At 62.0% G+C, this 12,375-nt stretch overlaps 2 protein-coding genes across 2 annotated transcripts; both read left to right on the forward strand.

Annotated features, from left to right (window-relative positions):
- The first annotated feature begins 758 nt into the window (after positions 1–758).
- Positions 759–7,194, forward strand: LOC147596079 (sushi, nidogen and EGF-like domain-containing protein 1). The gene is made up of 7 exons (XM_086771690.1): positions 759–837; positions 1,996–2,102; positions 2,556–2,686; positions 3,226–3,513; positions 3,839–3,976; positions 6,337–6,572; positions 7,134–7,194. Coding segments are annotated over exons 1-7 (912 nt in total). The 5' UTR covers positions 759–826; the 3' UTR covers positions 7,135–7,194.
- A 1,506-nt stretch (positions 7,195–8,700) lies between these two features.
- LOC147596080 (uncharacterized) lies at positions 8,701–12,352 on the forward strand. The gene is made up of 7 exons (XM_086771671.1): positions 8,701–8,782; positions 9,580–9,636; positions 10,495–10,563; positions 10,923–10,946; positions 11,549–11,623; positions 11,804–11,840; positions 12,232–12,352. Exons 2-7 carry the CDS (start codon positions 9,597–9,599, stop codon positions 12,350–12,352), a joined length of 366 nt encoding a protein of 121 aa, XP_086627797.1. The 5' UTR covers positions 8,701–8,782; positions 9,580–9,596.
- Positions 12,353–12,375: the final 23 nt, after the last annotated feature.

Genomic DNA, 12,375 nt, shown 5'->3' on the forward strand with positions numbered 1-12,375 from the left:
CCAGCATGTCCCATTCCCCCTCAGTGTCCCCCCAAAGCGCAATCTATCCCAGTGTCCCCCACCAGAATCCAGTCCATTCCAGTTCCCCCGGCATGTCCCAGTGCCCCACAGTGTCCCCCTACCAGAGCCCCCAGCCCATCCCAGTTCCCCCCGGCATGTCCCAGTCCCCCTCAGTGTCCCCCCAAAGCACAATCCATCCCAGTGTCCCCCACCAGAATCCAGTCCATCCCAGTTCCCCCAGCATGTCCCAGTGCCCCACAGTGTTCCCCCCACCAGAGCCCCCAGCCCATCCCAGTTCCCCCCGGCATGTCCCAGTCCCCCTCAGTGTCCCCCCAAAGCACAATCCATCCCAGTGTCCCCCACCAGAATCCAGTCCATCCCAGTTCCCCCAGCATGTCCCAGTGCCCCACAGTGTTCCCCCCACCAGAGCCCCCAGCCCATCCCAGTTCCCCCCAGCATGTCCCAGTGCCCCACAGTGTTCTCCCCACCAGGGCCCCCAGCCCATCCCAGCCCCCCCCAGCATGTCCCAGTCCCACCCAGTGTCCCCCCACCAGAGCCCACAGTCCATCCCAGTCCATCCCAGTTCCCTCCAGCATCTCCCAGTCCCCCCTAGTGCCCCCCCAGCAGAGCCTACAGTCCATCCCAGTCCGTCCCAGTCCCCCCCAGTGCTGGTGTGGGCAAAGACGGAAGTGCCCGAGGCCCTGGGTGGTGCCACCTTGGGGGATGTCCCTGTCCCGTCGTCCCCCCCCCCCCCGCCCCCCACCCGCGCTGTCCCCTCCCTGGGGATAAAGTGGCTCCGGTCTCGCTGCGGGAGCTGAGTGGCACCATGGGACCCCGGTGAGTGTGGGGACATGGGGACACTGGGGACACGGGGGGGACATGGGGAGGGGACATTGGGGATATTGGGGGACATGGGGACATTGGGGGACATGGGGACACGGGGGACATTGGGGACATTGGGGGATATGGGACATTGGGGACATTTGGGACATGGGGGGACATGGGGACATTGGGGGACATGGGGACATTGGGGACATTGGGGGATATGGGGACATTGGGGACACGGGGGACATTGGGGACACAGGGGGACATTGGGGACACAGGGGGACATGGGGGACATTGGGGACATTTGGGACACAGGGGACATTGGGGGATATGGGGACATGGGGACACGGGGGACATTGGGGACATTTGGGACACAGGGGACATTGGGGGATATGGGGACATGGGGACACGGGGGACATTGGGGACACAGGGGGACATTGGGGACATTGGGGACATTGGGGACATTGGGGATATGGGGACATGGGGACACGGGGGGACATTGGGGACACAGGGGAACATTGGGGACACAGGGGGACATGGGGACATTGGGGACACGGGGGGACGTTGGAGACATTGGGGGATATGGGGACATTGGGGACACGGGGGGACATGGGGACATTGGGGACACAGGGACATTTGGGACATTGGGGACACGGGGGGACATGGGGACATTGGGGACACAGGGATATTGAGGACATTGGGGACACGGGGGGACATGGGGACATGGGGGGACATGGGGACATTGGGGACATGGGGACACGGGGACATGAGGGGACACGAGGGGACATTGGGGACACAGGGGAACATGAGGGGACACTGGGGGACATGGGGACACGGGGGGATATGGGGACATTGGGGACATGGGGACACGGAGACATGAGGGGACACGGGGGGACATGGGGACACGGGGGGACATGAGGGGACACTGGGGGACATGGGGACACGGGGGGACATGAGGGGACACTGGGGGACATGGGGATGTGCTGGGGCGTGGGGAGGTCTGGGGACACGAGGAGGACGTGGGGGGCAGGAGGGACGTGGGCACATGGGGTGACGGGGACGTGGGGACGGGGACACCCGTGGGGACAGGGACACCCGTGGGGACGGGGACACCCGTGGGGACAGGGACACCCGTGGGGACAGCCTCCCTCGCCCCCCTACTCCTCCCAGGCCTGTGCAGCTGAAGGCTCCTCCCGTTCTCTTCCTCCTCCTCCTCCTCGGCCACGTGGATGAGTGGGGACCCTTGGGGACACAGGGGACGCCCGTGAGAGCCCCGAGTGAGTGGGGACACCACGAGGGGCACCCAGGGACCCCCGGGTGGGTCAGGAACACCGTGGGGACGTAGGGGGTACCCATGGGACCCCCGGCTGAGCGGGGACACTGTGGGGACGCGGGGGCACCCGTGAGACCCCTGGGTGAGTGGAGACCTCTGGGGACACGGGAGGTCACAGGGAGGTCCCAGACCCTTACTGGGAGGTTCTGAGGTGACACTGGGAGGTCCCAGACCCACAGCAGGAGGTCCCTGACCCACACCGGGAGGTCCTAGGGTGAAGCTGAGGGTCCTTGATGATCCCAGGGGGTCCCACGCCCGTACCGGGAGGTTCCAGATCTGCACCAGAAGGTCCCACAGTGACACGGGGGTTTCTGGGCCACCACGAGGGTCCCAGACCCACGGTGTGGGGGTTCCCGCTCTTCGCCGTGGGTCCCTGATGGTTGCCCCCCCACCCCAGATGGGCTGCTCTACCCCTTCGGGCCGGAGGTCGGGGACGAGGCCAACCCCCATGAAGACGACGGGATGAGCCCCGAGATCCAACTCTGGGAGACCTTCTCCTTCTACAGCCAACCCCACCGCTCCCTCTACGTGAGTCCCAGGCCCCACGGCACAGAAAGGTGGGGAGGGGAGGGCTGCTGCAGGTTAGGGCACTACAGGTTGTGGACATCATGGGTGGGACGCCATGGTTGGGTGACACTGTGGGTTGAGGACGTCATGGGTTGAGGACACCATGAATTTGGTGCCACCATGGGTTGGAGCCAGTATGGGTGGGGATATCATGGTTGGGAGACACCATGGGTTGAGCAGACATCACCATGGACAGTTGGAGGTCACCGTGGTTAGATGCACCGTGGTTGGGGGCTCCACGGGTAGGTGACACCATGATTGGAGGCCACCATGTTTGGGAGTCACAGTGGTTGAGGACACCATAGTTGGGATCAAGATGGTTGGGGCCACCATGGTTGGGGGTTAACATGGTTGAGGTCACCGTCATTGGAGATACCATGACTAGGATCACCATGGTTGAAGACACATCAACTGCGGAGCCACCATGGTTGGTGCCACCACGGTTGAGGGCCACCAGAGGTGATGATGGGTCACTAAGGGATGATTGTTGCCTCCTGCAGGTGAACAACAACGGAGTGGTGTCGTTTGGAACGGGGGTCCCCGAGTTCACCCCGGAGCCCTTCCCGCTGCCCGGCCACCGCCCCTTCGTGGCCCCGTACTGGGCCGACGTAGACACCAGACTGGGAGGAGACGTCTTCTACCGGCAGAGCCAGGACCCAGAGCTACTGACCCAACTGGGTCGCGACCTGGCCGTCGCCGTGACCCCCCCTGAACCAGCCCCTCAGCCCACCTGGGCCTTCGTGGCCACATGGCATCGAGTCTCCTTCTTCGGGGCGGCCTCCAACAAGGTGGGACACGGGGGGTCAACCATCTTGAACCCCACACCACGGTGGCCACCAATCGTGGAGACGCGGAGGGAGGTGGGGATGGACCGTGGAGGTCCATGTCCTCCCCCGTGGAGGGACACGAGGATGTAAGGATGGAGACGGGGGCGTGGGGACACGGGGACGCAAGCGGGACAGGGAGATGTGAGGATGGACCTACAAGTTGGCCACGTTGCGTGGGACACGGGGGACGAGGACCACAGGGACGGAGACACGGAGCTCAGGGGTGGCCACAGCCACGCGGTGACGCCACGGTGACGTTTCAGCGCCCCCTCCCACCCCCCCGCAGGTGAACACCTTCCAGGCTGTGTTGGCCACCGACGGGGTCACCTCCTTCGTCATGCTCAACTACGGCGACATCCAATGGACCACGGGCATCTCCAACCAGGGCGATCCTCACACCGGCCTGGGGGGCATCCCGGCCCAGGTGGGTGTCGGGGACGTGGGGGACACGGGGGTCCCCGCGGCCGGACCGGGGCCGCCCGCTGGAGGGGAGGAGTTCAGGGGGCGGGGGCGGAGTTTAAGGGATTGGGGTCAACAGAAGGGGACTTGGGGCGGAATGAAGGGGATTTGGGGTGGGATTAAAGGGATTTGGGGTGGGATTAAAGGGATTTGGGGTGGGATGAAGGGGATTTGGGGTGGAATCAAAGGAATTTGGGGTGGGATGAAGGGGATTGGGGCTGAAATTAAGGGGATTTGGGGTGGGATTAAAGGGATTTGGGGTGGGATGAAGGGGATTTGGGGTGGAATCAAAGGAATTTGGGGTGGGATGAAGGGGATTGGGGCTGAAATTAAGGGGATTTGGGGTGGGATTAAAGGGATTTGGGGTGGGATGAAGGGGATTGGGGCTGAAATTAAGGGGATTTGGGGTGGGATGAAGGGGATTTGGGGTGGAATTAAAGGAATTTGGCTGAAATTAAGGGGATTTGGGGTGAAATTAAGGGGATTTGGGGTGGGATGAAGGGGATTTGGGGTGGAATTAAAGGAATTTGGGCTGGAATGAAGGGGATTTGGGGTGAAATTAAGGGGATTTGGGGTGGAATTAAAGGGATTTGGGGTGGGATTAAAGGAATTTGGGCCAGAATGAAGGGGATTTGGGGTGGAATTAAGGGGATTTGGGGTGGAATTAAAGGGATTTGGGCTGGAATGAAGGGGATTTGGGGTGGAATTAAAGGAATTTGGGCTGAAATTAATGGGATTTGGGGTGGGATGAAGGGGATGTGGGGTGGAATTAAAGGAATTTGGGATGGAATGAAGGGGATTTGGGGTGGAATTAAGGGGATTTGGGGTGGAATTAAAGGGATTTGGGCTGGAATGAAGGGGATTTGGGGTGGAATTAAAGGGATTTGGGCTGGAATGAAGGGGATTTGGGGTGGAATTAAGGGGATTTGGGGTGAAACTAAGGGGATTAGGAGAGGAAGAGGTTTCGGGGTGAGATTAAGGGGTTTGGACAGAATTAAGGGGATTGGGGTGGAATTAAGGGGACTGGAAGGAATTAAGGGATTGGGGAAAAATTAAGGGATTTGGGTAAAAATTAAGGGGTTTGGGCAGAATTCAGGGGTTTGGGGTGGAACGAGGGGGATTGGGGTGGAACGAGGGGGTTTTGTTAGAATTAAGGGGTGGAATTAGAGAGTTTGGGGGCAAAATTAAGGAGATTGGGGTTGGAATTAGGGAGTTTGGGCAGAATGAAGGTGATTTGGGAAGAGTTAAAGGGATTGGGGCAAAAATAATGGGGTTTGGAGTGAAATCAAGGGGATTTGGAGCAGAATATACGGAGACAAGGGGCAGAATTAACGGGATTTGGGCAGAATTAATGGGATTTGGGGCAGAATTAACGGGATTGGGGCAGAATTAATGGGATTTGGGGAGAATTAATGGGATTGGGGCAGAATTAATGGGATTTGGGGGAGAATTAATGGGATTGGGGCAGAATTAATGGGATTTGGGGAGAATTAATGGGATTTGGGGCAGAATTAATGGGATTGGGGCAGAATTAATGGGATTTGGGGCAGAATTAATGGGATTGGGGCAGAATTAATGGGATTTGGGGAGAATTAATGGGATTGGGGCAGAATTAATAGGATTTGGGGAGAATTAATGGGATTGGGGCAGAATTAACGGGATTGGGGCAGAATTAATGGGATTTGGGGCAGAATTAATGGGATTGGGGCAGAATTAATGGGATTTGGGGGAGAATTAATGGGATTGGGGCAGAATTAATGGGATTTGGGGAGAATTAATGGGATTTGGGGCAGAATTAATGGGATTGGGACAGAATTAATGGGATTTGGGGCAGAATTAATGGGATTTGGGGCAGAATTAATGGGATTGGGGCAGAATTAATGGGATTGGGACAGAATTAATGGGATTTGGGGCAGAATTAATGGGATTTGGGGAGAATTAATGGGATTTGGGGCAGAATTAATGGGATTGGGGCAGAATTAATGGGATTTGGGGCAGAATTAATGGGATTGGGGCAGAATTAATGAGAATGGGGCAGAATTAATGGGATTTGGGGCAGAATTAATGGGATTTGGGGCAGAATTAATGGGATTGGGGCAGAATTAACGAGATTGGGGCAGAATTAATGGGATTTGGGGCAGAATTAATGGGATTGGGGCAGAATTAATGGGATTTGGGGAGAATTAATGGGATTGGGGCAGAGTTACAGGGCCTTTGGCAGAGCGAAGGTTGTTTTGGGTGGAATTACGGGAGTTTGGGGCAGAGTTGAGGGGATTTGGGGCAGAACCACGCCATCGCCGTCCCCGTCCCCCGCCCCGTCCCCAGGCCGGGTTCAACAGCGGGGACGACATCCACTACTACAACATCCCGGGCTCGCGCTCGCCGGCGGTGCTGCGCATCGGCCGCAAGAGCAACGTGGGGATCCCGGGGCGCTGGATTTTCCGGGTGGATGAGTTCACGGCCACCGAGGGGCCCCCCACCCCCTCGCTGCCCCCCAGCACCCCCTCGACAGCCTCCACCCCACGCGAGACCACCGAGGAGAGGGCGTACATCTGCGGGTGGTGAGCGGCCGACTCGGATGCTGGCGTCCTCTTGGGGGGCACCCGGACACCGGGGTCCCCTGGGGCTGGGGGGCACCCAAACACCGGGGTCCCCTGGGGTGGGGGGCACCAGGACACCGGGGTCCTCTGGGGTTGGGGGGCACCTGGATGCCCGGATCATCTTGAGGGTGGGGGGCAACACCCAAACACTGGGGTCCCCTGGGGTGGGGGACACCCAAACACCGGGGTCCCCTGGGGTTGGGGGCACCCAAACACCAGGGTCCCCTGGGGCTGGGGGGCACCCAAACACCGGGGTCCCCTGGGGCTGGGGGGCATCCAAACACTGGGGCCCCCTGGGGTGGGGGGCACCTGGACACCAGGGTCCCCTGGGGCTGGGGGGCACCCAAACACCGGGGTCCCCTGGGGCTGGGGGGCACCCAAACACTGGGGTCCCCTGGGGTGGGGGGCACCCAGACACCGGGGTCCCCTGGGGTTGGGGGGCACCCAGATGCCCGAATCGTCTTGAGGGTGGGGGGCAACACCCGGGGTCCCCTAATGACACCCCTTCCCCCTCCCCCGCAGATGGATGTGCCGCCCCGGGGGCAGCGTTACCACGGAAACGCCAATAAAGACTCGCCCAGCACCGGGTGTAAGCGTGTGGGTGTGTAGACACGCGTGTGGGCAGCGACACGCGTGTCACCCGCGTCCCCAGCCCCACACCGTGAAGCAGGGGAGCATTGTGGGTGTCGTTGTCCCAGCATTGGGTGACACCGCCGACGTCACTGCGGGCCCGGCGTCAACAGGCGGAGGCATGGTGGGATACACGCGTGGGGACACGCACACACACACACACACACACACACAGGCACACACTACATGGCAGGACACCCGGAATCGAGCGACAGACGCACACGGTGACACAGAGCTTGCTGTCACACTGCCACACTGCACTACACCGGGATCACAGCCGTCACCGTACCGCGTGACACCGGTACAGCACCCCGCTCGCACACGCGTGTGACGTACGTACACCCGGATCACAGCCATCACCGTACCGCGTGACACCAGTACAGCAGCCGGCTCGCACACGCGTGTAACGTACGTACACCCAGATCACAGCCGTCACCGTACCGCGTGACACCAGTACAACACCCGGCTCGCACACGCGTGTAACGTATGTACAACCCAGATCACAGCCGTCACCGTACCAGCACCCGGCTTGCACACGCTTGTGACGTACGTACACCTGGATCACAGCCGTCACCGTACCGCGTGACACCGGTACAGCACCCGGCTCGCACACGCGTGTGACGTACGTACACCCAGATCACAGCCGTCACCGTACCAGCACCCGGCTTGCACACGCGTGTGACGTACGTACACCCAGATCACAGCCGTCACTGTACCGTGTGACACCGGTACAGCACCCGGCTCGCACACGGGTGTGACGTACGTACAGCCCAGATCACAGCCGTCACCGTACCAGCACCCGGCTCACACACGCGTGTGACGTACGTACACCCGGATCACAGCCAGCACCGTACCGCGTGACACCGGTACAGCACCCGGCTCGCACATGGGTGTGACGTACGTACACCCGGATCACAGCCGTCACCGTACCGCGTGACACCGGTACAGCACCCGGCTCGCACACGCTTGTGACGTACGTACACCCAGATCACAGCCGTCACCGTACCAGCACCCGGCTCGCACATGGGTGTGACGTACGTACACCCGGATCACAGCCAGCACCGTACCACGTGACACCGGTACAGCACCCGGCTCGCACACGCGTGTGACGTACGTACACCCAGATCACAGCCGTCACTGTACCAGCACCCGGCTCACACACGCGTGTGACGTACGTACACCCGGATCACAGCCAGCACCGTACCGCGTGACACCGGTACAGCACCCGGCTCGCACACGCGTGTGACGTACGTACACCCAGATCACAGCCGTCACCGTACCGCGTGACACCGGTACAGCACCCGGCTCGCACACGCGTGTGACGTACGTGCACCCATCACCAACACTGCGCTACAGCCTCCTCCCCCCCCACCCCCCCCAACACCGAGCACCCTTAGGGACCCAAGGGTGGCGTGGGCGTGGCCTCTGGCACCCGTGGCCCCGCCCACTTCGCGGTGACCCCACCCTCAGGTATGGCCCCCGCCCCCTCCCAGGTGCGGTGCCCCCCCCATTCCTGTTTTGCCCGTTGCTGGTGCCGGACGGTGAGCGAGGGGCACCCGATGCCTGGGTCCCTTGGGTGGGGGGGGGGGGGGGGGGGGGGGGGGTTGGGGGGGGGGGGTTGGGGGGGTGTCCCGGGGAGCCCGGGTCCCTCCTTGACAGGGTGGGGGCCGGGAACTGGATAGGGGCTTCCCCCCCCCCCAAAAAAAAAATGGCCCCAGGGGTCCTAGATGTCACCCCCCACCCAAAAGGGACCCCGGGGTCCCAGACGTGACCCCCCCACCCACCCAAAACGGACCCAGGCGTCCGGTTCGTGACGCCCCCCCCCACCCTAAAGGGACCCAGGGGTGCCCCCGAACCCAAAAAAGCACTCGGGGTCCCAAATGTCCCCCCCACCCCACCCAAATGGACCCCGGGGTCCTTGACGTGACCCCCCTCCCACCCAAAAGGGACCCCGAGGTGTCCCCCCCCCCACCCTAAAGGGATCCGGGATGCCCCCGAACCCAAAAAAAGGACTCGGGGTCCCAGATGTCCCCCCACCCCACCCAAAATGGACCCCGGGGTCCTTGACGTGACCCCCCCCCCACCCAAAGGGGCCCAGGGGTCCCAGATGTGTGTGCCCCCCCCCCCCCAAAAAAAAAAGGGACCCAGGCGCCCGGTCCCTCCCAGCGACGCCCCGCGCAGGAATCCGGCTGTGACTCACCCCCCCCGCCCCCTCCCCCCCGCCCCTCCCCCCCCCCCCGCGCGCCTGGGTCCGCGGGGAACGCGGGGGGGGGGGGAGGGGAGGGGGCACCGCACCCCCCCCGCACCAGTCCTGAAGGAGCGCGTCCCCTCCCCCCAGGGGTCAAAGGTCATAAGATGGCTTGGGGCACCCTGGGGGTCCTGGTGGTGCTGGCAGGTACTGGGAGGGACTGGGAGGGGAACTGGGAGTAATTGGTGGGGGCGACTGGGCAGGAATTGAGGGGAACTGGGCAAACTGGGAGGGAACTGGGAGGGAATCTGGGGGAACTGGGCAGAAATTGAGGGGAACTGGGCAAACTGGGAGGGAACTGGGAGGGAATCTGGGGGAACTGGGCAGGAATTGAGGGGAACTGGGCGAACTGGGAGGGAATCTGGGGGAACTGGGCAGAAATTGAGGGGAACTGGGCAAACTGGGAGGGAACTGGGAGGGAATCTGGGGGAACTGGGCAGGAATTGAGGGGAACTGGGCAAACTGGGAGGGAACTGGGAGGGAATCTAGGGGAACTGGGCAGGAATTGAGGGGAACTGGGTGAACTGAGAGGGAATCTGGGGGAACTGGGCAGGAATTGAGGGGAACTGGGCAAACTGGGAGGGAACTGGGAGGGAATCTGGGGGAACTGGGCTAGCTGGGGGTAGGACTGGGCTAACTGGAAGGGAACTGGGAAGGAAAGTGAGGTAATTGGGACAGAACTGGGGGAACTGGGAAGGCATTGAAGGGAACTGGGCAAACTGGGAGGGAACTGGGGGTATTTGGGGCAGAACTGGGTGAAATGGGAGGGAACTGGAGGTAACTGGAACGGGAACTGGGAAGGAGTTGAGGGGAACTGTGAAACTGGGAGGGAAAGGGGGTAGTTAGGGCGGACTGGGGGAGCTGGAGGCAATTGGGAAGTAACTGGGGAAACTGGGCGGGAACTGGAGGAAGTGGGGTAATTAGACTGGAAATGAGGAGGAACTGGGAGTAAGCGGGGGGAAGTTGGGAGGTAACTGGAAGTAACTGGGGGGGGCACTGGGACAGTTAAGCCCACCCAACTGGTTTTTGCTCCTCCCTCCAGTTTTGTCACCAGCAAAAGGGAATCCCCCCCCGGTGAGTGACTGGGACAAACTGGGAGGAGCTGTACTGGGAATGGGAGGGGGTTCGACTGGGATGGAGGGGTCATACTGGGAGTAGAGGGGGGATTATACTGGGAGAGAGGAGGTTATACTGGGAATGGGGGGTATACGGGGAGTGGGAGGGGTTATACTGGGAGTAGGAGGTGCTTACTGGGAGTGCGGAGGAGCCATAATGGGAATGGGAGCGATTCATACTGGAAGGGGAGGGGGCATACTGGGAGTATGGGGGGGGGGTCATACTGGGAACAGGAGCCATACTGGGGTACGGGGGGTCCATACTGGTGCCCCCCCGGTGGCATCCATGTCCCTCTGACCTCTCTCGCTCCCCACCAGATGCCACCAGTCCCTTCCAGTACGGTGAGTGGACAGGGGTGTCCCCAAGGTGGAGTGTCCCCAAGGAGGTGATGGGGTGTCCCCAAGGGGGTGACAGGGTGTCCCCAAGGTGGGGGTGTCCCCAAGGTGGGGGTGACAGGGGTGTCCCCAAGAAGGGTGATGGGGTGTCCCCAAGCTGGGGGTGTCCCAAAGGTGGGGGTGTCCCCAAGGAGGGGGTGACAGGGGTGCCCCCAAGGAGGGGGTGCCCCCAAGGAGGGGGTGTCCCCAAGGAGGGGGTGACGGGGTGTCCCCAAGGTGGGGGTGCCCCCAAGGAGGTGACGGGTGTCCCCAAGGTGGGGTGCCCCCAAGGAGGGGGTGACAGGGGTGTCCCCAAGGTGGGGATGTCCCCAAGGAGGGGGTGACAGGGGTGTCCCCAAGGTGGGGTGTCCCCAAGGAGGGGGTGACAGGGGTGTCCCAAAGGTGGGGGTGTCCCCAAGGAGGGGGTGACAGGGGTGTCCCCAAGGAGGGGGTGACGGGTGTCCCCAAGGAGGGGGTGTCCCCAAGGAGGGGGTGACAGGGGTGTCCCCAAGGAGGGGGTGACGGGTGTCCCCAAGGAGGGGGTGACACTGTGTGTCGTGCCCCCCCAGACTGGCACCGCCTGCGCGTGGCGGGGCTGGTGGTGGCCGCTGTCCTCTGCGTCATCGGCATCATCGTCCTCATCAGTGAGTGGTCCTCGCGTCACCGAGGGTGGGGTCTTTGTGTCACCTGGGGAGGTCCCTGTGCCACTTGGAGGGGTCCCCGTGTCACGGGGGTGGTCCCCAGGGGGTCCCCTGGGCTCCATGTCCCTTGGGGCAAGGGGGGGATGGGGGTGTGACCACGTCACCTCTCGTGTCCCCTTCCAGGCGGGAAGTGCAAGTGCGGAGCAAAGCCAGGTGGGACGTGGGGAGGTTGGGGGACGTTGGGGGACATTGGGGACACGGGGGGACATTGGGGACACGGGGGGGACATGGGGACATTGGGGGACATGGGGACATTGGGACATGGGGGGGACATGGGGACATTGGGGGATATGGGGACATGGGGGGACATTGGGGACACGGGGGGACATGGGGACATTGGGGACATGGGGACATGGGGGGACATGGGGACACGGGGGGACATGGGGACATTGGGGGATATGGGGACATGGGGATATGGGGGGGACATGGGGACATTGGGGGATATGGGGACATGGGGATATGGGGGGGACATTGGGGACATTGGGGGACATGGGGACATGGGGTATGGGGACATGGGGACATTGGGGACACGGGGGACATTGGGGACACAGGGGACATGGAGACACAGGGGGACATGAGGACGTTGGGACATCGGGAACACGGGGGGTGGGGACATGGCGGGTCGCGGAGGACATGGGGACAGGGGACATCGAGCGTCACAGCCCCCCTTGACCTTCCCGCCCCCGCAGCCGCCA

Source organism: Chlamydotis macqueenii, unplaced genomic scaffold, assembly GCF_036417535.1.
Source record: "Chlamydotis macqueenii isolate bChlMac1 unplaced genomic scaffold, bChlMac1.mat HAP1_SCAFFOLD_185, whole genome shotgun sequence".
Lineage (NCBI taxonomy): Eukaryota > Metazoa > Chordata > Aves > Otidiformes > Otididae > Chlamydotis > Chlamydotis macqueenii.